Here is a 26,553-nt window from a genome sequence, read left to right as displayed (position 1 = left end):
CTAAATAGCTGGAGTTTGATGAAAAATTGTCTGGGTAGGAGAACAGTGACCCGAATTAGAGTTCTATGGAGGGAAATTTGTTACGTGAAGTCAGTAGCTGGCTGGCCAACATACCAACATAGGTACCAGTTGGCCGACCACCATGAGGGTACCAGCTGGCCAGTTGGCAGAGCAGGTGCCAAAACCAGCCTCACATCTTCCTGCATTTCACCAGCCAGCCTGGAGTAACAAGTGAGCTACAGCAGATGAGGTAGCAGCAGAGAGGAGAAGGATGGATGTGAGAAAATGAGAAGAAATATGAAAATCAGAGACCATAAGGGAGGACCTGAGATTATTGCTGTAGGAAGCCCCATACAGACAGTACAATGCTATGGAAAGCGAGACTTCATTAATTGAGCTGTTCACAATTTTGTTTTTCACTCTTGTGTCTACACAATATGTATTCCTCAGAGGTTTGTAGGATGTCATTGGGAAAAGGCAATCTGAAAAGAGGACATTTTTGATAAAAAGAAATGCTAAAACAGAATGTTTTGCCTCAGAGAGTGGTGTGAAGAATTCATCTAGCCATGAGAACAAGCACAGGTATTTCGAGTCCAGAAAAGATGACAGCTTTCCATATTCAAAATCACCATCCTAGCTACTAACTGTATGTAGCTACTAATAGGATGTTGATGTTATTTTGCTTTCTGTGGTACCTGCCCAACAGGTTGAACCGGATTGCACCCAACAACACATAGTCTAAGGCCACTAAACGATAATCAGATGGCAAAAAATACCTTTTGATACTGCACACATACACTTATATATCTAACAATAGCATTATTTTCTATTGGACATCCACTCCATTAAAAAAAAAGCCCAAGACATCAGTCTAAACATTCAAAGTATTTATCGAAATGCAACTGGTAATGCAGTTATTTCTGGACTTTCTACTTCACAGTTGCTATTAATATATTTTATAATAAAGTTTTGTTGCCTAAAACTGCAAGGAGAACCAGAAATCCAACTTTAAGAAAAATATAGTACTTTTTAATTTTTGCTTTAGTCTACTTTGGAATGAAACCTGAAAATTTCAAAATTACCAAAACGCCTTAAAACAATGGAAAACCTTCTTGACAATTCTGAAAACGTGTTTTTAATTTTCAATATTTATTTATATGTATATATTTATAGTTGCAATGCTAAGCTAAAATAAACTACTAACTTTCAAAAAGAAAGTTTGAAACTACTGAAAAAATCAAAATGGGACTTTTCAACACTGTCAGGCTTTTTTTTTTATTTTCAGGATTAAATTTCTGGATAATTTCAGATGTTTTTCAGTTTTAAAGAAAGTGAAAATTTTCGGTTGAGTATTTATTTTCTACAGTATTTCTAACTAGCTTCAGTAATGACATAAACCTAAGTCTGCAGGAGGTGGATGAATTGTCCTTAACAGCTATATAAAAGCATCATTTCCAGGATAAACTGAGAATCGCTGGTAAAAAATCTTCCTATTTCTTTACAGTTCCTTCCACTTGGAGGCATACAAAGTATTAGTCTGGCTTGAACGGACAAAAAAAGAAGAACTATTTGATTTCAATCTACTGTACAGAATACTGCAGACAGGCGGCTCTGTTAGAATTAATAGCGGTACAGATATCTGCTCTTTAAGAGAAAACTAATGGTTTTGGTTATTATACCTTGCGGGGAAACCGACTGGCTAAGGCAGACTGAACAAGCTCAACTGATCAACTGGAACAGGACACAAGGCAAAGAGACGACGGCAGCAGGGCGGGAGGCAGCGGCACTAACAGGTGGGACACCAGTGGTGGTGACAGCAGAACAGCTGGTGCCCTGCTCACACAACTCCAAATGATCTATAGACCGTGTTGGTCCTCGCTAGGCATCCAGTTTGTGTGTTAGCCAAACTCTTTGGTGTGTCCTTCCTGCTTATCTTTGTTTCAATGTCACCGCCGAGTTGCAATGCTTGAAATACTGCGTGTGCCGTGCCGCTTTTTTTTTTCCCTATGGAGGTAAAACAACCAACCAAAATAACTGGCATCAACAAGCACCCTGCTGCCGGCCTCGCTTGCTGTACCACACAGTGAAAGATGCTTTTGTTTAGCTTTTAGGTTTTGTTTGTTCTTTCTTTTTTTTTTTTTTTTTACAACAGACTTGCATAGTGGGGGGAAAAAAGACCCCAAATCCTGCCATTTGGCACAACTTGTTATCAGACACAGAACCCTGTGCTTTTTCCAAATTGTTCAAAATCAAGTAAGAAATGGCAGCAGTAAGCTATGGGCTAGTGAGACTTGTCTGCTTCCAAGAACTTGTTCAGTCTGACTTACGTTGATGTTCTTACTGGCAGTTTATATTAAGACATATAATTAGATCTCCATAATAGTTTTCCAATGCCCAGGAGAGTTTAAATGATGAGTATAAAAGATGTAATTCCATCAGAATAGGAAATATTGATGTGACTGTAAATTGTGAGATGGAATTTTAGCACCGTGTATCCCATCCACAATCATTTCACATGTCTGCGTGTTCTGTAGATAATCAAATAAAATCTCAGAAATAAAGAGCTATGTAACCTGGGGAGGGAAAGAAAAATCAGTCTTAGATGGTTGACTACTGAAGCCTTGCAAGGGAGCCTGAGTACCAAATGAAATATATATACCTTCTTCATTACCAAAACATATTTTGTAGATTGTCTAGTTTTATGGTCGTAACATTAAGCTTCATAAATCTGACAAGCAAGCTTTAAAAGGGATTCATTAAAAACAAAAGGCATTATGGTATTCAAAGTTGGTTGTCTCTCCCATGATTTAGCCCAAAATAGAAAAACTGAAATAGTGTAACACTGCCATCTCAACTGTGGTTCATTTCTTCTTAATCTTCAAGCCTCTCTCCCCAGCCATTAAACTAAGCCCTCAGTGACATCCTCATAGTCTGAAATTTAGCAGGGGGTGTATAGGCAGGTCTGGATAGACACGCACATGTATACTGTTGATTATGCATGTGATGAAGCAGAACATTGATTATGATTTTAAAGGATAATGATTTATAGTCAGAATACACATTGTTGAAAGCAGAGACTCCATCTCCCTCTATGCTTGTGCAAAACCTAGCACAATTACGATCTGTTCTTGATTAGTTTACTAGCAACTGCCACAATTTAATAAACATTATACCTACGTGATTAACTTTCATAAATAGCAGAAACTATATTAAAAGCTTCATCTCCAAGCAGGAAAGTATTATATATGTGCTTCACTTTACCCACATACAGAGTTCCAACCTTTCTGAGATTGAATTCAACACCCATGGGGCTGAATATACATGAGAAGCAGACAGTTTATTAAGAAAGGTGCCATTTTTATATCACGTTTCAGAGTAAATTTGGCTTTAGAGATGAGTAATTCAGGCAACTGCTGAGAGCCTCACACAGAACAGCAACTCATGTGTTAGTCTGCTACTTCCTTCAAGCAATAAGAACAGAGGTGGGAGGCAACACATGGTACAAGCTCCACTGCAGAACCTGGGATCCCATAAATTTGGAGGTCAGAACAGCAGAGATCTTTCTTCTGTCATTAGCCGAGCAACAGATGTGATGCCAGGCTTTATACAGGAGTCAGTGATTCATATTGTCTGTAAGTCCACTGCAATATTTTTATTATTTGGAGAAATAAGCTCTGAGAATATGATCCTCAAACACGTTTGCTGAGAGTTAAGGAAGAGATGAAATGAGCTGAGTTTTAGCAGTGCAGAGAACTGATTTCAAAATGCCTATAGGGGCCACTCTTTCTGAAACTAGCATGTTGCAAACAGATATCTGAAGATACATTTAAGTCCTTACTTGGTGTTGCAGATTTGTGGATTTTGGATCATGGGGTTTTTTTGGATCATTTCCAAAGGAGAAAAAAGGGGTAAAAAGAGGCAATCCCTCCTGCCTTAACTTTAAAAGTGTAAAGAGAAACCTATAGAGGGTTTCTCCCTTTTGTTTGCCAATCTCCCTTCTATTCTTTTCCATCTCAAGCTTTTTGAACCAATCTTTCAGTCTTATTACCAAACACAATGATAAACGTAATATAAGAAAGTCAACATTTATAGTTTAAATTATGCTTTACAGTTATTCATAGAATCATAGAATCATAGAATAGTTTGGGTTGGAAGGGACCTTTAAAGGTCATCTAGTCCAACCCCCCCTGCAATGAGCAGGGACATCTTCCACTAGATCAGGTTGCTCAGAGCCCCATCCAACTTGGCCTTGAATGTTTCCAGGCATCTACCACCTCTCTGGGCAACCTGTTATTTATTAGCCTTCTCCGTATCTTCATAGGATCTTTATTTAATACGGTACTTCAGAAGTTTTCTTTGAAAATATTCTGCTCTTACAAACTTTTTGATATTCTGCTCATTGTTCCTGTTATTTCAACGAGAGTATTCAAATAAATACAAATAAGCACATATGCCAGTGTTTTTATGACTGGGGTTGCTGGGCTGCAAAGGCAGTGAAAGTCTGGCCTATCTGCCTACCCTCCCACATATTAAGACCATTGGGGGTTACACTTGGAATATGTTTCAGTCTCCTTATTTTTGGCTCAGGAAATACTACTCCTTTGCTTAATGTCATGTGTAATGTAGTGTCATATCTAAATAAGGACACAAATTCTTTATACCTCTACACGTGATAAAACCAGTCTGAAGTTGAAAAGCAATTACTTCCTTGGAAAATCAAGAAGCATTATAAAAAGCATAGATTACCTGTCTTCGAAGGTCTCGTGTTTTCTTGGTCATCTTGTCAATAGCAATGTTGAGTGGGTCCCCCTTCTCCTTCCTTCCAGTCTGTTAAAAATGAAATTTTGGAGTTAGAGAAAAATACTCCAGAAAATATACACTTTTGAAAAAAATAGTACAGATTTATCAAAGGAAATCTGTGCATCTCTTTTTGTTTGCTTCCATCAAGTTGTTATTTCCAATGTAATGTTTTTAACATGTTTACGTGCGGGGGGCATAGCAGATTATTTTAAACCAGTCCTAAAATGATAAGAAGAAAGATCAAGGTGACTCACTGGAGAGTTCAGAACTTTTCCACCAATAAATTATGTGCATATATTATAGCCTATACTCCAAAAATCTGCCAAGACCTTTCACTATAAAACAAATATTAAGAGTTTCTAATCTCCATCCTGCCAGGCACTGGGAATGTTAAACGTGATAATAAGCAGCAACACAGCTTGAGGACAGAAGGAAAATGGTCCCTACGCCTGTAACAGGAATCATATTGGCAGACATTAGGTGCAGTATAAAGAAGACTTCCACTTAAAACACTTTCCTGCAGGAAGTCTCAAAGCAAAAATCCTCACGAAGATTAAAAAGGGGGAAAAAGCTTTTTGTGGCTCATAATGAATGGAAAAAAAAATGGTTTTTTAGGTTCAATGGTATAAAAAGCATTAAGTGACTTTGTCAGCTCTATTACCTTTCTCTTAAGAGAAAACTGCTTCTCTAGAGATCGTCACATCTCTTACCACATTGAACTCTGTTTGATAGCTTTTCATCAAGAATCAAAATGATCTTCCATTCTTTCTGGCAGTACTCTTTCCTTCCCAACGCTGTTTTCAAATACTCCTATTTAGAATTGTTCCTTGCATATGATTAAGAGCCATTTTCCATTTCCAGCTGAGCCTAATAGCATACATTTCTGGGAACTATTGAGAAGTCACTTTTGGGGTGGGATGGGGATTAAACATACCCTTTCAATAATGATCTCTCAAATGTACAGCACTGTTATCAGACCTACATGGACACATTGGCAAGTGGCCTGTGTTCCAGTCTTCTGCTTTAAGCATTCATTCGAGAGAATGCCTGCTTTCTATTACTGTCTGTAGTTCTAATTATGATACGAGGCCAATGCATTTATGATCATTTAGAAATCTGTAAAACCCATCCCCTTTTTTTATTTAGAAATTCAAACATAAAAATATCAAGTGCCACCAGAATTTAATGCAAAACATAAATTTACCTCTTAGGTTTTTAAAAAGAATCCATTACAAATTCTGGAGTTAATCGTACAAATTGACACCAGAAAACAGAGAGAGAAAGCATTTGCTATGATACAAGAGGAGGCATCTGTGTAACACGCTGATATTTTTATCTCACTTTTCTTGTGTTCATCCTTTGACTGAGTTCTTCTGGTCCCCAGCTAAAGAACTATGGCTCTTTAGCCTAAGCAATGTCAGCACATGCTTTTAGTTTTAGATGTCCTAAATTCAGTCCATGATATTTTGTCCAAGACAGCAGCTGTCATATGTGCACACAATCTATAGTTTTTCAAGCTGAAATTTCACAATAAAAATGAGGCAGATAAGCTTGCCTTATATTTAAGATAAGGTACAGGAAGCCTCTCCTAACGGTTTAAATGGTACAACGGCGACTGCCAGATGAGCTAGTCTCAGCCAGGTTCTTAGTTTGTTAGACTACAAAGCTATATTCTAAGAGAACTTTCAATTACTCCAGCTGTGTGCTGTGTACCAGCTGAACCAAGCATCCTTGGTGACATTAGCGTTCTGGGATGCTTTATTTTTCCAGTCAAATAATTCAATTTCTTTAATATTGTTTAAATTCTTCTCTTCCTTCTCATTGTTTAAGTTTAACGCATTGGCTTAGAAAGATACATAACCACACAAAATGTTTTAAGACATTTTTTGCTAGGGAAAAATAACCTATTTTTTTCTTTAATAAAATCAGGGAATAATTTGCTAAACTGTGCAAATTGCAGTGAATATTAACACAATGTGAATAATCAAAAATCAAACATCGTGACACTTAAGGCTACATTAGGATGGTATTTTACAGCTCTCAAACAAAACAACTAGTTAACAATTGTTCTTCACTGATCTCATGCAGGGCAGATGTATTTTGTTCACCACCGACATGTCAGATCAAGCAATGCTTGGCACCCATTTAGGGGGTCAGAAAATTGTCCTGAATAGGAACTTGGGACTTCTTCCAGGGCAGTCAGCTATGGGATACAATGACACTGAATAAATTAGGCACCTGATAAACTGCACCGTTTAGGAGCAAAGGCTCCTGACATTCCCTAAATGGTCACTGGGAAAAAGCAGAAATTTTGAGATTGACTTAAAAGTTTGTAATTTAGGTTCCTAACCCGGGTGTTTTGTATTGCTTATAGGAGGAAACTATCACTGAGAGTAGGCCCATGGTAGCCTACATGTAGCAACTCTCCTAAGCCTCTCTTCAAATTTACCCTGTAACTTTTTTAGTCTAATTTTAAATTACATAAACAGTAGCCCTTAAGGTACATCTTATTGTGAAACACAAGACAACTGGGAACCCTTCTGTGACCCTTAGGCCACACAACACAAACTGTCAATATCCATCTGGCCAGCCCTTTCTCCCTCCAAAACAGAGAAAAGCCTGTTCTATATTGTTTACCGAAAAACCCCCTGCTCTGTGCAATTGCCCGAATCATGCCTACATGTTGTCTGAGATGCTAAATGGCACGAACCAGTCTGTGCTGGAAAACAGGCTACCAGACCAAGTGGACAGAGATCCAGTTGAGCTGTCTCAATGGCAATATTTTATTAACACATATGAGTACGGATGAAGTCATAGAGATACTTCTCATGTTCTGCATGGTTTTTACTTATCTGGGAATTTTAAGTGTCCTTCACCCGTTATAAAATGGCTACTGGCTTTTAATCTGGATACAAACCCCCTTCCTCACTGTATGATTTCAAAGAAGGAGAAATTTGTTTAGTAAATCACATTATTGAAAAATAAATAGCATGGCATGTGATGTTACATAGCTTCAGGCAAGTCTGTCAAACACCATCTGCTCTGTGCTGAAAATATAAGTTTATTAAAGTTTATTTATTTAAGTCCTTAAATACTCTTATATTAATGTTGCTCTGTGATAAATTTTTGGCCTTCATTCCTAGAAGGGATAGAAAGGAATTTAGTGGTTTCCTGTGTTTCTGAAAAAAACATAAAGCTTAGTATTGAGCCTTATAGCATTTCTCTGTTAATCTTTTTCTGCAAAGAGAAGAAAGATACTTTGGAGATGAGATAAAAAGGAAGTAAAAATTGCTGCTGGCATTGGGTTAAAAGGAGAAGGAGGAGAAATGCACAGAATTCCTTGAATGCCAAAATATTGGTATTCAGAGCTCCTGTGGACAGAATTACATCTATTCATGGTGTAATAAGGAGAACTTTGTTACAGTAGAATATATTAATCAGGTTCCTGATTTCTAGTGACCATTAACAGCGTTTGCATACTGGTTTTACTCAAGATATTTTCAAATGATTCTCTCAATCTGCGTTACTCCCATCCTAATTTCCTTTGAGCTTTTCCCTGCCTGTTTGAGTTACTCTCAGTTGATCAGGATGAGCTAATTTCCACGGGCTCCTGACCAGGGGCTGTGCTATCTGCAGAGTCCCCCAGGTCAGGAATGGGTCTTCCATTGCACTTCTACCCCAAGGCTGCAGTCTCCCTCCCAGATCACGCAACATAAGATCCAGCTCCCTGAATATATTTTTCCAGCATTTTTAAGGCTGATTTGCCACCTGGCATGAGAAGTTGAGTAGTTTTTCAACACATCCATGTCCAGTTAGTGGAAGAAATCTAGGTACTGTTCTGTTACTGTAGAAAATCCCTACAGTTGCAACCACTGTCAACAATATTACTTGAACAATAAAAAACAGAATACAATCATTGCCTTCCTTATATTAAACAAAGTCTAAAAAGCTTCACAGTTGAAACTGCATAATATTAAGGTAAGCACTTACTTAGACAAGGAACATCAACCTCATTTAGTTAGAAAGAGAAATAAAATAATAACAAAAAGCACTTAAGGATGGTAAGAAATTTCAGCATCTGCTAGAACGATCTCTGCTAAGATATAGCACTGTTTTTCCTTTTGAAAAAAGACTTTTTCCCCCTCCTTCCTTTTCTTCTTTTCATGAGCTGTTCACAGTTTATACTGTTGGAGTAAAATAAAAATCTCCCAAAACATTTTTCACAACTATTAGGGACACTTATATCCCACGACTTGCTCATTACAGAACTCTTTTGATCAGCATGAGGTACTTTATAGGACACTCTTTTCTAACCCTAGAGAATATCACAGAATCAAGACATGGACAGTCAGGCCAATCAGCCTAGAGACATAGCACATTTTGGATGACACACAGTCAGCGTTGGAAGAAGATGCTCCAGACTGGAACTGTGTTGTTAGTTTTGAATAATTCCAAATACCACCAATATGGAAATCATAGAGCTTAAATTTCAGCACATGAAACAGATAAAATTGCTACTACCAAAATTATTATTATAAAGAGGGCTTAGATATTATGGTAATGAATATCCTCGTATTGAAAAGTTAGGATTACTTACAGTTGTGTGAGATGTAAACCCACTATTTTGAGCATATTGTTTAAAAAAAATTATAATCAATGCCAGACAAACATGGCTGACAATAGTAACCTATTAAAGATGGGGATGGAGTGCCAAGAAATACACAAAAACAGCAACTGCAGGCCTACAACATAATGTCACAGATGAAAAACCAATGTGTACGACAACTAAATGAGTGACGTTAGAGAGAGCTATTAGCCTTTTCCTTTAAAGTGCATAATTTAGAAGCTCACTGTTTCAACTTGTCAATAATAATAATAATGACAATAATAAAAACAATAATAGCCTAAAACCGTGTAAGAAGTTTTGGGACCACTGTTTTCACACATTCCTCTGTTTTCTCTGCTGCTTTAGATATAAACCAAAATACCTAGGAGAGCTCAGTCTCCTAACATATTACGTGTTGCATGTCCAAGACATCCTCGCTGTCATTAATCGAGTAATTTAGTCTCCAGGAGACAGGTGGAAAGATTATCTATTGATCCAGAAGCTACCAAACCTTGATATACTTTTATATTTTCATCATCCCCTAGGTAGATGGTTCCATTATTTACAGTTTATTCAGAACTTCAATATCACAATGTTTTATTAAGGCGTAAATTGGTGCTCAAAAATATATCTGTCCTAATATTTTATTTTAAATGTTGAACAACGTCACTCTTTAAAAACTATGCTCATGTTCAATAGCCCTTTTAAAAGTGATGAAGAGAAGCTTAGTACTAAGAGGAAAAACATTTTGAACAACAGACATAAGCTGCATCAGTGCTTTTAAGCAGAAAGCTAGGTTTAAACGTACCAATACATAGTCTTCTTCTGACAGGTTAAGAAGACTAATTTTGGGTCAGGAAAAGGCTAAACTATATGTCCTAGCAGAAGTGAGTAGAGACTAAATTTCACTGGAAGTTGAAAATCCTAGCTGTTCGCTAGGGAGGTGGGTCAGGAAAACATATTTTAGAAAATCTGTGTGGTTCCTCTACCGAGGAACTGAAGAAGACATCTTAGAATAAATAAATTTTTAAAAAAAATGGAATGGTGAGAAGTCTCTTAGGAGCACAGCGTGAATGTGAATTACTGTTCTCAGTTCAGTGATTTCATCCATACTTTATGTTTATTCCTACAAATTATTTTGGTTTTTAGCATTTATTCTAAGTAACTACATTGGAGGTTCTGCAATCACCTGTTTTCCATCTTCAGTTTTGCTAGAGAATCACCTCATGTGGGATGAAAATTTGTACGTTCCCTTTTCCTCTTAATCATTCATTTTTTTTCTTGAGGAAAAAAAAGAGAATTTTGCATAAATGGGGGAAAAAAGGTTGCTTAGATATCCTTTTTCTACTCAGGTCTTTTGGCCTTTGTTTGTGCAGTTGCAAAGGAGAAAGGTTCAGTCACCACAGAGAAAGGACAAGACAGAGACTCCAGTATGGATGCTATCTTGCCGCTTTGCAATAAAACACTGAATTACAGGCTTTCTTCATGGCAATTCCACAATCCTGCTCAGTTCGAGAATGTCATTCACTAAATAACCTGCTCTTAAATGTATGTTACAGACAAGAAGTTCTCCTAAAATAAAACAATATCTTTCAGCAGGTTTTAATTACCTTACAAAATTGTGACCAGATCACAGTGAGTGTAATTGGTTCCAGTGTAGCATAAATTATCACTACTACGCAGAGAACTGGGTAAGCCACATCCTTGCAATCCCAGATAGTAAATAAAGTCAATAAAATATAAATGAACCATGAGCTGGACACGATATCAGCACCTGAGGTGCGCAAATCTTGTCCTTGGCCTGGATCCAAGCAAGTTTTAGCTAGATTTGTACATAATTAAAACCAAGTATGCAATGAAATAAAGAAATTATGAAAACGGAATATGTAAATGGTTGAAGGAGATTCTCTTTTTCTATTTTATGTATGTTTTTTATGCGGTCCACATCACCACAATATCTGAATGCCTTCAAGTGATGAATTTGTGAATTAAGTGGTGTGTTTAATATCAGCCATGTGTGGTTTCTTCTTTTACCTTCTCACAAGACGGAGAACTTGTGTGTAGGGGAGTATTTTACTTTGGTTGGTTTGTGGCTATTGCTTTTCTTGTTTTGCATAATTCACTGTTGTAACTCCTTCTTGTCTTTTGGCAATAACCAAGGATTTTCAGAAACATTATCAATGACAGCAGTTTGATTTGAAAGACCAGTTAGGATTAGGGCTTGATCTTACTAGTTCCCAAGTGGCAGCTGCTACTATTAATTGATATTTACCCATAATCACGTACTGGCATCTAAGCTTCCCTAAAAAAGAACTGCCTGAAGAATTTATATTTATAATGACATTAGAGGCTGCCTGAAATAGAGAACTTTTTCATTCTTGAGAATGAAGGCAGCAATTTGTTGGTTTTGGTGTTGGTTTTTTTTTCATTTGTAGATATAGATTGACTATTTCTGTATTTCTGTGTATTTTTGAACTCAGGTTTCGAAGATCACTGTGGCGAGGATACAGTCCTAGCTTCTAGCCAAGACTGGAATTTACAGCCTACTGAGGTACCAAAAATGCAAAAAACACAACTGGTGGGACTTTCCTAAGTTAAAGGCAAATGTAACATACAAATCTCATTGATTTTCATTAGGTAAAACATGCATTGGTTCTTTTTTTTTGGAAGGGGGGGAAAGCCATGCATCTATTAGAATTTCTTCCCCAAGGCAAGAATATCCTGCCATCATTTAAGAGTTGTGTCATTTAATTAAATTCAGATCATAATGTAGCGCACACTGCCCTTCAAGAAAGCAGTGACAGTTTTCAGGGTAGGACCATCTCATTTAATTTTACCATCTAGAAATACTGAATAAAATCTAGTTATTTTAGCTCCTTCTATATTCAATATACAGTGACAGGCATTTTTAGAGCATCCATCTGTCTTACATATTTATTTTAATATGGGATACATATCACCACATGGGGTTGCTTCTCTCCATTGACAATGGAGGGTGTCTGTGGTACTAGATGATTAAGTCTTAAACAACTAAGTTTCATGAGATAAAACCCCTTCTTAATAACTACAGAGACTGTCCAGCCCTCCTAAGGATCAGGGTAGAGACTGCATCTTGGACAAATTATGTGTGTTTTGGATGATTTTCTTCCAGAGAATTTAAAAATATTAGCATTGTAAGGGCACCTTTTTACAAGCTTCCCCAAAAGACATTCCTGCACTTCCAGGCTGTGATATTTTGAGGTTCTGTAAACAATTCACTTTCTTCCCACTGTCTAAAAGAAACACACTTCATAAATTTTAGATTCGGCATTGGATCTTAACAGTCTTGCTTGTTTCTCCACGCTCATTTTCACCCTTAACGTACAAATACATACAGACACACTTTAATACTTTGGTCATCACTACCAATGGCCTTAGGACAACGCCATGTAAAAACTGTTTCTTATCTCTGTAATTATAGGTGTGATTGCAAGAGACAGACAGTTGCTGGTCACAGAAACATCACAACCTAATGAAGAAACCAAACAAAAAAACCCCAGTTACAGCTGGATTTCTCTAATCTGAGCTTTCTCAGATAAAGACATAAACCAACATTACCCTAATTTGGAACTGAAGTTTACTGATAATAGCGGAAAACAAGGAAATGCTGTCGGAGGAGCCAAGACTGGTAATCTGAGACAGGTTTTCTGGTACGTCCTCAAGAAATCTCTCCAATAAGGGTGTAATGTAATCTATATCACCGCAAATGCAGGTGATACGAGTGTTAGCATGCAAGTGTACTTCTGATCCAGGTTTCTGTCCTAATGTCCTTGAGAACTGATGTTTCTGAAGCTTCCCCCCATTCCTTTCTGCTTGAGGGGGGTGACTTTGTAACAATATGTATTAGAATATTGATCTGCAGAATATTTCTTGTAGTTAAAGAGCATCTTTGCCTTTGCAATGCTTACTCAGAGGACTCAAAGAGGAAAAAATAAGGGTTTTCATAGAATAAACTGTATATATCTATTCAGAAGATGTCACTACACAAAATTGATGCTGTTACACTTAAATGCATATAAAAAAATAGAATTTCTGAGGAAAGAAATGTGGATGGTGTAAACTGTTATAAAACCATCAGCTTCACTGAAGCCACACTAATTTACACCAGCTGAGAACCTCCCTACTCATCAGTTAAATGAAATCTTGCAGATGCTTCCATTCAGAAGGTCAGAAATGTTTACTCTAGAATTTGAAATTATTCTAATTTCTTCACAGACATCTACTTGCAAAGGGTTCACTACTAACTCCTCATTTAACCACCAACTGCTTTCCAGCTGTAAATTGCAATCTGCTTTTAAATCGCTTCTGGATGGCTTCTCTTAATCTAAAATAACTGGAAGAAAAGGAGATAGTACACATTTTTTCTTTCCCTTCAGATATGGAAGCCCATCGTGAAGGATTATGTGAATAAAAAGTGTTAAAATTTACCCACTTTAATACAAGCTCTTGAGAAAAGTCTAGTCTATTATTATAAGCATAATAATTAATGTTAGTAAGTAATGAAATAGTTGTTACTAATAAAGCCTTCTATCATATTTTCTATTAAAATTTTATCTGTTAAAAAGTCGAAGTAATACCAGGCAACTAAGAAAAGAGGAGTAGTAGAGAAGTTCAGGATGTCTTACAACATGTAACGAACAATACCGCATGCATCTAAAGTCTGAAAATTTATTGAGTAAATCTTTGTTAAATCTCTGTTACAGATTAGTGGAAATACTTGTTAGAACTCTTAATGGAAGTGATATTGATGTCTGGTATGACCACTGGCCTCTGTTTTATGTCTCATTCACTAGAAAGCACTTGTAGCCAATCTCTTCCTAGTTGGTTTTAGATCAAAGGTTATATCATAAGTGACAGGGATAAGTGTTATTCACTGAATTAAATGCAGGACTTCCTGAGACATCTCAGCATCCCTTGAAAACATCCTTTTAGTATTTTTCAGGTCTCCCTCTTGGAGGAATAGGAGAACCACATAATATTATTTGGTTGTAAGCAAAGACTTTTTTGTTCGTTTATGTATTTAAGAAAAAGGCTCCATTTGATGACAATATTTGACTATAACGTTGGCTTCTGCAGTGTGGACCTTTATGCATTTTTTTCAGCAAAGGAGCTTTTTAAACAAATAGACATCTCTGACAAATGAAGTGACCGTCGGAAGTACATCAAAGAGTTCACAATGTTTACAGGTATTAAATGAACATTTCTAATGAACATATTGAAGTTCTAACTATGCCACTCTATTTAGATGCAGAATTGTTGTTAATGGCTGTGGCCATGTGCTCCCCCCCCCGGCTTGAGCCATAACCACCAGTGCCGGTTGTGATGGCTGCATCTGGCTTACTCTGGACTTTGGGGTCGGATGGCAACATGGTAGCCAAAGGCTGCCTGGAACAGGGACCCAGACGTCTTGCTGGTATGCAAATATGACTATAAGTCAATCATCTTATTCTATAAATAGTGGACAGCCCAGGGCCCATTGAGCTCTCCTGCATGGCAGCGGGCTGCGTGCGAAGATCTCCCCTTGAGTAGGGACACCTCTCAAGGTTACTCCTCGAGGCTGAGAGAATCCTTATTGCATCAGATTCTCGGTAAGCGAATTGGGAATAAGCGTGCTGAAACTTTGAAATCTTAGCTAAGTGATAGAAAGGATTGATTGTGTACACATAATCCTTTAGACATAAACCATTGACCAAGTCTGGGACTAAGTCTGGATCCAGCCGCACCTAAACTCCCCTCTGAGAAGGAGTTTAGGAAGCAAGGGGGTCCTTTCTGAACCTCATGACTCAACAGGAGGGTCTCCCTGACAGTTTTGTCTGACCCTGTTCTCTATACAGTAAATGCTGAAGAGTACCTTGCCATCGAATCTTGTTAAACCACTGTCACATTTACCACTGAACTTTGTTAACTCACTACTTTATATCAATAAAGTATATTGTTGCTTCTCTCTTCCGAGTGAAGTGCATAACTCCATCCGCAACAATGGCATAAAGACAGGTATTATATAGCCTTAGAGTTCAAACCCCCCAAATCTTGCCTGTCTGTAGGAGGCACAGAATTGTCTTGACTGTGCTTACAGTGCTTTGATTATCAAATATCACTGAAAAATAGGATTTCAACTAGCCTGTTGCATCTGTCACTTTCTAATAGATCTCTTTATGAGATGTGTATCGAGTATTACACCTGCATTTCTTTCTTTTTAATTGCATTACACTTATATTCCTTGGATGATCCACAAGGAAACAAGGTCTTGTTTATTTCCTATCAAAAATGTGTTCATCAATGTATGCAGCTGAAAGTCAATGCTAGATCAATATTTGTACTTAGAGAATTAAATGCTTTTTCAAATTCAGTGCTACTTTCTTTTCCCTTACCTTGCCAGTTCCCTCCAGACCACCCAGGTGGGTTTTTTGGTTGTTTTTTTTGTTTTCTCTTTATCCTCCAACCTGTTCTGAACACTTTCAATTACAGTCTACACCGAAACAATATTTGAAGTTATGTCGGCTGAGGTTTCTTGCAGCCAGTGAAACCACTGCTGCTTTCCAGCTCTGACACCCTACTTGGCAGTGTACTGTGCAGCCTACGCAATATCAGGTTAGTGCATGTGTCAAACTTTCTGAGGGCAGTGACGTGTGTCTGGCAACAAGGCTTTGCAGTCTGGCACATCTCCAGTGAAAACCCCACCTGCAAGCAAACAATGCGCATGAGGTTTAATTGGACACATACTGTAACTTTAGCTGCCGTTTTGAATGAATGGAGATAGAGGAAAGCCTGGGAAAGAAAATAACTCAATCCTCATTATGGTAATTAATCGTTCACTTTGAGTACTGGCTTCTTTGTGTCCGCATGTTCCTTTGTAGGACATTACAACCATGAGGCATTAGTGATGACATAAAACAAAACAAAATAAAAATAAAAGAACTATTTAAACACCAACCAGACTTTCAAAAGAACGCAAGAGCGAAGGACCGGCTCCATCTATTTTTACAGAGCAAAGCTGCGGTCTATTCCTGTTACCACCTCAGATCAATGTGCTAAGTGATATCCATTCAAATTACTTGTCAGTTTAATCAGAGGAAGTGAAACACAATTACAGGGCATTAGTGTAAAAGCCAGCACAAAATAACAGAATGTCCATGTGGGATATCTGAAGCAAAAGCCTGTTGAAAATAACTCTGTGACATTTTCATCAACAGGCTTTTTACAGACCCCCTCCCCACCTTTGTAAATGCTATTACAAATTAATTAGGCATAAAGTAATGCTTTAAATCTATAAACTGATTAGAGTCCTTATTTCTCCTTGTAGATATCAGAATTTTTTTTTGGCTTTTGTTCTGTGCTTAGAATAAAACTAAATGCATAAAGATAAAGACCTTTACTGAAACGATAACTGATGCATTTACAAAGCCTCTCTGTGCTCCCTCTCAAGTCAGCAGGAGTTTTACCATTATTTCCATTGAATAATTGGAACATTCACTTTTCATGGACTCTCCAAATTTTCACTGAATATAAGCTGTATTTTTGGAATCATCAAACAGATTACTTGGATTAAGTGGATGAAATGGGAACAGGGAAGGGAAGGGACTCCTCCTTCTCCCCCTGAAGGCAGGGATGCAAGACTGGTGGATTCAAAAGGAGAAACAAATGCAAACCTGCCCCCGAAGCCTTGCCTGGAGTCCCCAGGTGGGATATGCTGGGGTGGGCTCTGGTGCCTGGAGTCCCTCCAACGCTTTCATCCCAAACTGCACCACAGCTCAGTTTCGGCAGGACAGGTAAAAATATACACCTAGTCCGGAGGTATAAAGGAAATAAGGATTTGTGAATCCCCACAACAGGAAATGAGGCCGAGGCCTCTCATCTCCTGGGTGATACTCAACTATTTAAAAAAAAAAAACAAAAAAAGGGAGGCCGAATAACCTCTATGGGATTTAGAACTTCACTTAGTCTTTTCAAAAAAATAACTATCAATACATGTCTTTAGGATAGGGCATAAGCTGGAAAAAGCCTTCTCCTTCCAGCCCTAACTTGCTTTTTAAGATCCAGAAGACCTGGGGGCTTGGACTGTACTCAGCACAGTCAATCTCCTGGATTGAGGTGACTTCACTTTTTTTTCAATAGTCACAATGCATAGCCCAGGTCCTGGTACCCCTGTGGTAAAAAAAATCACTTAAAATGTTCATGTTGTAATTCCAAGCTCATAGACTCTGAGGTCTTTAATTGGATTTGGCCCTTTATCTTCTATATTCATGAGACAGTAATTAATTTGACCGTCCCTGCCTGGTCCACAGGGTAACTGAATGAATAGCTCTGCACATCCACATAAATGCCTCCAAAAAGAGTTACCATGAATGTGCAATATGACAAGTTAACTCTGCTACGTTGATAATGATGGCATTGAAACTGTTCAGGAAAGTGCCATTGGAGCCCATCTCATAGCCAATGGAACCGGAAGAAAGTATATGAATATGCAACACGCAAAACCACTGCACAGTTTACACTCTGCCTAGCCTTTTAAAATAAAAAAGATAAAGTTAATCCTATTTTTCAAACATCCTTGATACACCTTCATCTTCTGGCACAACTAAAATCCCCAAAATATTGTAACAGGGGTTAAAAGCAAGGTAGTTCTTTTGGTAGATTGCCACAAAGACTTCTTGTAGGAAATGAAGTGTAAAACATTTTAAAGAATGTTAAGTGAAATCACAGCAGACTGAAACCTGTGGTTCCAGTGCAAGACTTGAAATAACTTTGAAACAGGTGCTAATTGGCACCACTTCCATTCCGATGATCATAAATGAAACTGAACGAGCCTTCAAAGGTGCCAAAGGAAGGCTAGCCGTCCAAAGAACATTAAAATGTGCTTGGATTTGGTTTGTCAGCTCCAAAGTTATTTATATCTTGCTAAGTTATTTAGATGTTTTTGAAAATTCATCCAACGAGACAAGTGTGTACATTTTCAAAAGGATTGTGGAATTTGAATTCTTAAATTATCCTGGATATGCCTTCCATTATAAATTAGCATTGGCTTTGGAGGTGAACTACTGATCTGGAGTTGTACTGAGTTATTCACTGCAGGAGATTTTTTACTGGGGAATAGTTCATGGTTTGTACTGAGATGAACGTGGTAGTTTGCAAGTCTCAGTACAAGTCATGCACTATTAAAAGTTATCCACAGACATCTGCAGATGTTTAAAATACCTTTGAATGACAGATGCATATGGAAACTAATTGCAAGTGGTAAAAGTGTCGACTGACCTCTACAGCTGGTTTTCTTCTTTCCCTCCTAAATAACTTAAACTTTGATGTTCCAAATTAAACCTATTTTTAATATATAAGCATATCAACTATTTTAAATAGTATTATTCTAATAATTCACTAATTTGGCTCTGCAGTGACTTCAACAGCAATTTCGTAGTAATGCAGTGTAGCATTCCACACTTCCTGTTGATTACTCTACTCTTATACGCCATACCCTGTAATTTCATTGGCATTATCTACAAAATCATAATTGAATAAACGTTTCCTATAAAAATCAATGATTTCAATAAAACAGGAACAATTGTAGAGATTCTGCATGTTACATGTGGTCATGATGTACACCAACAAGATGGCAACTGAATTCACAGTCTATGGGAACTAGACTCTACTTCCAATTCCCAGTCCAGTTCTAATAGACTATATTTTAGCAAAGTTTTTTTTAGTATGGCAATTAGCGTTAAGGGTGAGTCAATTCCATGATGATCAAATGCCTAAAGAAATTTAAAAAATAAACTAAAGCCCGGCAGGAGAAGCTCTGCGACTTTCCACACCGCATGATGCTTTTAACTTCAAAACTACTAAGTAAATTACTGAGAAAAAGTTACTGTGAATAAAATGGGCTGCACTGTGTTAAGTAATTATTTCTAAAGTGTGAAATGGGTAGGAAGTATCTCATCTTAAAGTAGTGCCATGATGCATATTACCTCTCTAGTATAAAGTGAACAGTCTTTTTTTTTTTTCTTTATCTTGCAGGAGCAAGCACAGGAATGAAAACTTCATTTTTCTAATGATCTTTTATGTGGGAGAGAAGTGTAAAGACTCAACCTGTGAAACTATGCTGTGCTCCACTATTTGTACCGCACTACTGTTACTGGAAGAATCTTCTAGAGTTTCATGAGCTCTCAGGAAATGCCCAGGAAATTATAAATATATTTGGTTAATGCTCCCCATTTAAGGAATGCATGATGGAGAAGTGATCTCCTGTGTTAAAGACTAGCATTTCTGGGAGTGTTAAGGGATGCATGCCAGTTAAGACTTAATTTGTCAAACAATGCGGAACACAGCTTGCCTTTAAGTATGTCGTGCAAGTATGTCATGCTGCACACCCATTCTGTTCCTCAGACTTGAAACCAGCAGTAAAAGAAGGTCATTTTGAAAGAAAAGTTATGATCACAGCATGGGTTAGGAAAATACCCTTATGATTGCTTCTGAGAGAACAGAGGGGATTCTTGCAAGTAATTAATACCTAGATGCATAACAGGCTGTTTCAACAAGAAGAAAAGGTTATTTTGTCTCCTGGCTTGTTTTGGTTGGTTTTTTTTTTTTTTTTTTTTTTTGACAACTGTTATTAAAAGTTGCAGGGACTGAGGAGAAGAAAGAGGAAAACCACACAACTCGCAATGCAGGCTTTTGTTTTGTTCATAGACATAAGAGATTCATTCCAAAAAGATCAGAAAGGGTTATTTTCTCAGATTAAATATCATATGGATATCCGAATTATACTTTGCAAGGGCATAACTTCTGAACACAGACAGAGCCCTTTAGTGACCCGCTCAGGAGAAAGAGCAAAAGCGTATCTACAAAGTGTAAACTCATTTTGGCCTCGGTCCTGAAACGATCTTTGAGGTTTGACCTTCAGAGGAACTTCACATCACACAGATGGGTTGACTAGGGTTGGCCACAGGAAAGCATTTAACAAGTCAGTGTTGCAAAGCACTCTGTAACAATGCAGAACAAGCCTCTAAATACATCAAGTGAGCTCTTTGCTGAAATATCTGTATGTTAGTAGCTTGTTCTCCGGGATTAGGAACTGTTACCTCCAGAAGGGGAATGGATTAAACACAATAACTTCAATGCAGGGCTTTGAAATTATGTTTTATTGTTCCAATTTTTTAATACTTTAATATTTAATTAATGTAATAATGTAATAATTTAATAATATAATATTTTAAATGATTTTATAAATGTGTATGCTTTCAAAGACAGTAATTGTAAGGTGAGGTTAGTCTGTATTTAGAGGTAAGCAACGGCCAATGCCAAGTGATTTTGGAAACTGCTCCATAATGTAGGAAAATTAGGCAAAGTCAACAATACTACAGCAGGACGGTTGTTCTGGCCATCATGTTACACCCACTGACGGTTGTAGCCCTGATGTGCATGGACAAGACAGGGAGCGGACAACCTCAAATCCAGGACCACATCAGGCGAGGTACTTCTAAACGTTTCTGGTGAGCCTCTTTTACTAATATCACATGCTCATGCAAAACAAAAGGAACTGTGTTTGCAAAATTAATATTTCATGGGCTTCTCTTTAGACAGATCTATTTTTTAAAAAAATGATTGCCTTAAATGCACAACGGTGTGCACACATTTACAGATATTTGTATACTCAAGGATGAAATTTCATTTCTTAGATAACTTCCTAAATCAAGATAAGAATGTCCATCAGTCATCTAATATAGCTAAAGAGTAGAAATTTTGGGTAAGAGTGTTTTTTTTTTTTTAAAAATGAGGCTAGCAGAATGACTGCCTATGCCAGCATTCATTTTGACTGATGAATTCCAGAGCAGTTTATTACAACAAATAGCATCTCCTAGTAAAATTCTCTACTTCTAATAACATTCTGCTCTCCAAAAACATATATTTTTGACATCAGAAACAAATTGCAACAACATGCAGAAGAATGAGCTGTTGCCTCTGAAAGCTATTTCCAATATTCCACAGAACTTCAGATTTTATCAAGACAAAAAGAAAGCTAGATGACACATATTTATGCGTTTGTGTGTGTATGTAATGCTTTTATCATTCAAATCCACTATGTTTTACCTTTATACAATCAAAATAAATCAAAATTCAAAATAGCCATGATTTCTTGACTGATATATTTCATATTTTCAGTGCTAAGAAGGGCAATGCCCCATATTAGGCATTATGTTAAATACCTTATTTCAACTGCCCCTACTTTTTTTATGTCAAAATTTGTTCAAATTGCAGAGCCACACACTTGAAAATAAAATACTGGTTGTGGTGGGTTGACCCTGGCTGGATGCCAGGTGCCCACCAAAGCCGCTCTGTCACTCCCCCTCCTCAGCTGGACAGGGGAGAGAAAATAGAATGAAAGGCTCGTGGGTCGAGATAAGGACAGGGAGAGATCACTCACCAATTACCGTCACGGGCAAAACAGACTCGACTTGGGGAAAAAAAATTAATTTCATTTATTACCAGCCAAATCAGATTAGGATAATGAGAAATAAACCAAATCTTAAAAACACCTTCCCCCCACCCCTCCCTTCTTCCCAGGCTTAACTTTACTCCCAAATTCTCCATCTCCTCCCCGCCAGCACCACAGGGGGACGGGGAATGGGGGTTGCAGTCAGTTCATCACACACTGTTTCTGCTGCTCCTTCCTCCTCAGGGGGAGGACTCCTCACACTCTTCCCCTGCTCCAGCGTGGGGTCCCTCCCACGGGAGACAGTCCTCCATGAACTTCTCCAACGTGAGTCCTTCCCATGGGCTGCAGTTCTTCACGAACTGCTCCAGCATGGGTCCCTTCCATGGGGTGCAGTCCTTCAGGAACAGACTGCTCCAGCGTGGGTCCCCCGCGGGGTCACAAGCCCTGCCAGCAAACCTGCTCCAGCCTGGGCTCCTCTCTCCACGGGGCCACAGGTCCTGCCAGGAGCCTGCTCCAGTGTGGGCTTCCCACAGGGTCACAGCCTCCTTCAGGCATCCCCCTGCTCCAGCGTGGGGTCCTCCAGGGGCTGCAGGTGGATATCTGCTCCACCGTGGACCTCCATGGGCTGCAGGGGGACAGCCTGCCTCACCATGGTCTTCCCCACAGGCTGCAGGGGAATCTCTGCTCCGGCCCCTGGAGCACCTCCTCCCCCTCCTTCTTCACTGACCTCGGTGTCTGCAGAGCTGTTCCTCTCACATCTTCTCACTCCTCTCTCTGGCTGCAGTTGCCATTGCGCAGGTTTTTTTTCCCTCTTCTTAAATCTGTTATCCCAGAGGCACTACCACCATCGCTGATGGGCTCAGCCTTGGCCAGCAGCGGGTCCGTCTTGGAGCCGGCTGGCATTGGCTCCATCAGACATGGGGGAAGCTTCTGGCAGCTTCTCACAGAAGCCACCCCTGTAGCCCCCCGCTACCAAAACCTTGCCATGCAAACCCAATACACTAGTATCACAGCTGCCTGCTCAGCTAGAATTTCCCCTGGTTTCATCCACGCATGTTATTGTACAGTCCTCACTTATTTGATCAGATCTTAATTTTTCCACAGGAACTCTGCTAATGTGCACAGGATAGATGAGCCTCATTTGTTGCTCAGTGGTTTATGTAGCTAAAATGTGTTGTTTGCAAAATTAACACAGATTAATACAGTAGTCTAAAAATGTTGCTGGATGTTTCCACAGTTCCTTATAAAACCAAACCCACAATTTAGCTGCGAGAAAATATAGTATTTAAGACTGTAGGCATGGCAGAGCAGAACAACTTTTTCTTTTGAAATATCAGAGAGAATGTTTCTATAAGGAAAATGGTATTGTTCAAGTTGGCATTAGTATGGGATTTATAAAGTAATGCGAAGTGTCATGGGGATGTTCAGTTATCACGTCTGCTCAGACCTGTTTGCACTTTAGAACAAAAGGAAGCTCCCCAGCATTGATGGGGAGGGAGTTAAACTGTAGTGATGCTGAAGTGAATGGTATCAGGAAAGTATTTAAAAGTCATGAAATTATGAAATTAATTCACTATTTAAAAGTCATGAAATAATGCAATTAATTCACTATTAAGTAAGTATCTGCAGAGAAATGCTGTAGAACAAAACCTGGTGTGGAAAAATATTTTCTTCTGAACACCAAATATCACAAAAGATTTTGGCTGGGTATCCTCATGACTTGTGACTTAAATTGACTTTTGCATTTTATTGACTTAACTGGTTTTGCTATCACTTCTGCTATTTTTTCTTATAAGAAAAGACAAACATGATTATAATTGGTTATTTTTGTAAGCCTTGACTCTAGCACGTCAAATGTGACTATGATTCTTCCCTTCAGAAATAAATCCTAATAACCCAACTGGATTTATATCAGCCTATTATATAGCACGTTCATGAATATAGACCAATTTTCAGTTTCTTGGACTAGAAGTAATGATTACGTCTAATCTCCTGTGCCTGACAATAAGTTTATGACGGTGAGTGGAAAAGCTCCCTGACTTCAGAGGTCATTGAATGAGATCGCAAACTATTTTATACAGTGCAGTTATTAATAAAAAAAAAATAACTAAAAATACAGTAGTAAGAGTAACAGACAAATACTCCTATTGCCTTTTGTGTCGCTCTACACTACATGGATTTTATAGGCTATATTATTCCCCAGATGACATGCTGAAATAAATACAGAAACTCGGAGTAAATGGAAATTTTTTTTTTTTTTCAGAAGTATTTTAGGAATTTCAAAGTTCAAATTTTGAAGTTGGATGCCCCATCCCTGGAAATGTTCAAGGTCTGGTTGGACAAAGCTTTGAGCAACCCGATCTAGTGAAAGATGTCCCTGCCCATGGCAGAGGGGTTGGACCAGATGATTTTTAAAGGTCTCTTCTGACCCAAACTATTCTATGATTCATTGGGATTTTGGTATGTATTTTTGATTCAATATTTTTTTTCCTAATCAGAATAATTGAAATTAATCAAATTCTGCCCTCTGTATTACCGGAATGAGAATTAATCCACTAGTCTAAGGAACAAAATTATATTTCTGAGAATGTCCCAAGTTTCTTCTCTGCATTCTTCCATACTATATGGAGTATTTGTGTAGTAGCTGTGAGATCCCAGTTGTGCTCTGCCGGGAAATGATGCACAACAGTGGTAGGATCAATTGGGTAATTCAGTGAATTGGAATGAGAATTTGGGCACATATTATATCTCTCACCAGTAAACAAAAGGCATGTCTCCACCTAAACTGTAAATAATAAGAACAGCCACTTTGTGATTTCCTGCACAGATACACACCGTAAAAATTATTAATTTTGAAAGTAATGCATTGTATTTAACTGAACACTGTAAAATCAGTATTTAGATACAATAATCTTTTCAAAAGAATGCACTTAAAATGAACAGACCTGTTTACTGCTTCATAAACAGAGGGTGAAATACTCTGTTTTGTAAATATGATCTGCAAATATTTATTTAAAAAAGCCAATAACCTAAACATTCTTCTCCCAAGTCTTTTTTTAAATGTCAATTACTATAGCATCAGAGAGCAATCATACAGCTAAATGATGCTTTAACCAGCTTGCTATGATAAACGTTCTATGTCCACAACACCGTATCTATAAAATATTTTCCATTTCATCCAGTTGTGGGACTTGTGCTGAACTACCAAACCAGGGGAAGGGGAATAAACTCCTCTACTGATTCCTAGAACACACATTATAAATATAGTAGGAAAATTTCAACAAATTTTGATATTTAGTATCTTTCCAAAATTCTTTTCTGAGCACCCTTGTGGAGTGACTCCCCTCTTTTGTATCCCTCGCAGATAGCATTAGCATACTGTACTTAACATAATAAAGATATGATCCTTAGACATAATAATGGCAGTCTGAAGAGTTTAAAATCATAACATAGACTATGGAAACAAAAGAATGCTGCTTAAAATACACAAGCTTTTAAAAAAAATAATACTTTTTTTGTGTTATGCTTATTTGTCTTTTGGCTTTAAGTCTTAAGGAACTGTGTTTCAAATATTTCTATGCATGTCCATCGGTTAGAAGTTCCCTCTATTAAAACAAAATTAAGAACATTTTGCATGAAACAAAGACATGGGAATTTAGAGAAAACTTAAATATTTGGAGATACAGAAACAGAAGAGTTAGCTACAGTAACTACAAAACATAAATAATATTTGCAATCTTAATTATCCTCCTACTCTCTCATATCATCAAACCCCTTCCATGTTCTAGGGCAGTAACCACCTACTCCCTCTAAATCACTTCAGTGAAGCCTGCAAATGCTATCTAACATTTATTTTCTGGTACACAAACACATGCAACTGCTTATCCATATGTATAAGCACATAGACACACCTCCAGAATAAAACTCAAATCCCTCCATCAAGGTCAGTGTCCTTAGACTCGTAGCTCCCATCCCAAAGAGTCTAATTGAGATGTGCATTACAGTGAGTGGGAAAGGGCAGGGTGAAGGCAGAGCAGTAATAATAATATTGTCATAGAGGCTAGTTACAGGCACGATAGCTTGGCGGTTTAGTCATTTGTCTCTTCAGTTCCTAGATTCTTATGTCTCTTCTACTTTTTCTTGCCCACATCAAAAGTATGATTCAAGGTTTGCTCCTGTTAGTGGCATTTCTATTGTTTATTGTTTAATTTCTTTCCATAGAAACAATCTCAAATTGACCGCCTAGCTAGTGTTATGAGTAATCTGTCTTACAACAGAATCAAAGTTATCTTCATGGTCCTTTTCATAAGTTCATTTCCCCCTTTCCATACATCCACTAATAAGCCGAATTTTGTCTGTTAGACACTCAATATTCTGCAGAACACCACGTGTGCTCAAGAATTTGCCTCTGTTCCACAACAGCGTGTTTTTGTTCCCTGAGTTGAGATGCTACCATGGTTCAGTATGCTTTCTTATGCCTCCTTGCTCATCCAAGTCATTCTCTTTCACCCATGAAATAGTTTCTGGACTTGCGACCTGCCAACACCTAAAGAGCTCATGCGGCTTCGATGGAGACACCTCCTGGTTTGTTAAGCCACTCTGCTGAAAACGCAGTCCTTCAAAATATCTCAGTTAAAACTTCTCCTCTGCCTTGTTGCTTCCGTTTCTTTACTTCAGTGCT

General features: G+C 38.0%; 1 protein-coding gene across 1 annotated transcript in view; it reads right to left on the bottom strand.

Moving 5' to 3' along the window:
* Positions 1 to 26,553, bottom strand: part of CTNNA2 (catenin alpha 2) — a 529,003-nt gene that overhangs the window by 123,290 nt on the left and 379,160 nt on the right. Inside the window, exon 8 of the mRNA XM_050895304.1 lies at positions 4,747 to 4,827. Within this exon, the coding sequence (XP_050751261.1) occupies positions 4,747 to 4,827 (81 nt within the window). The remainder of the gene's footprint in view (positions 1 to 4,746; positions 4,828 to 26,553) is intronic.

Source organism: Gymnogyps californianus, chromosome 4 (genome assembly GCF_018139145.2).
Source record: "Gymnogyps californianus isolate 813 chromosome 4, ASM1813914v2, whole genome shotgun sequence".
NCBI classification, from domain to species: Eukaryota; Metazoa; Chordata; class Aves; order Accipitriformes; family Cathartidae; genus Gymnogyps; species Gymnogyps californianus.
The sequence above is the reverse complement of the archived record's forward strand: the minus strand, read 5'-3'. Positions and strand labels throughout refer to the sequence as shown.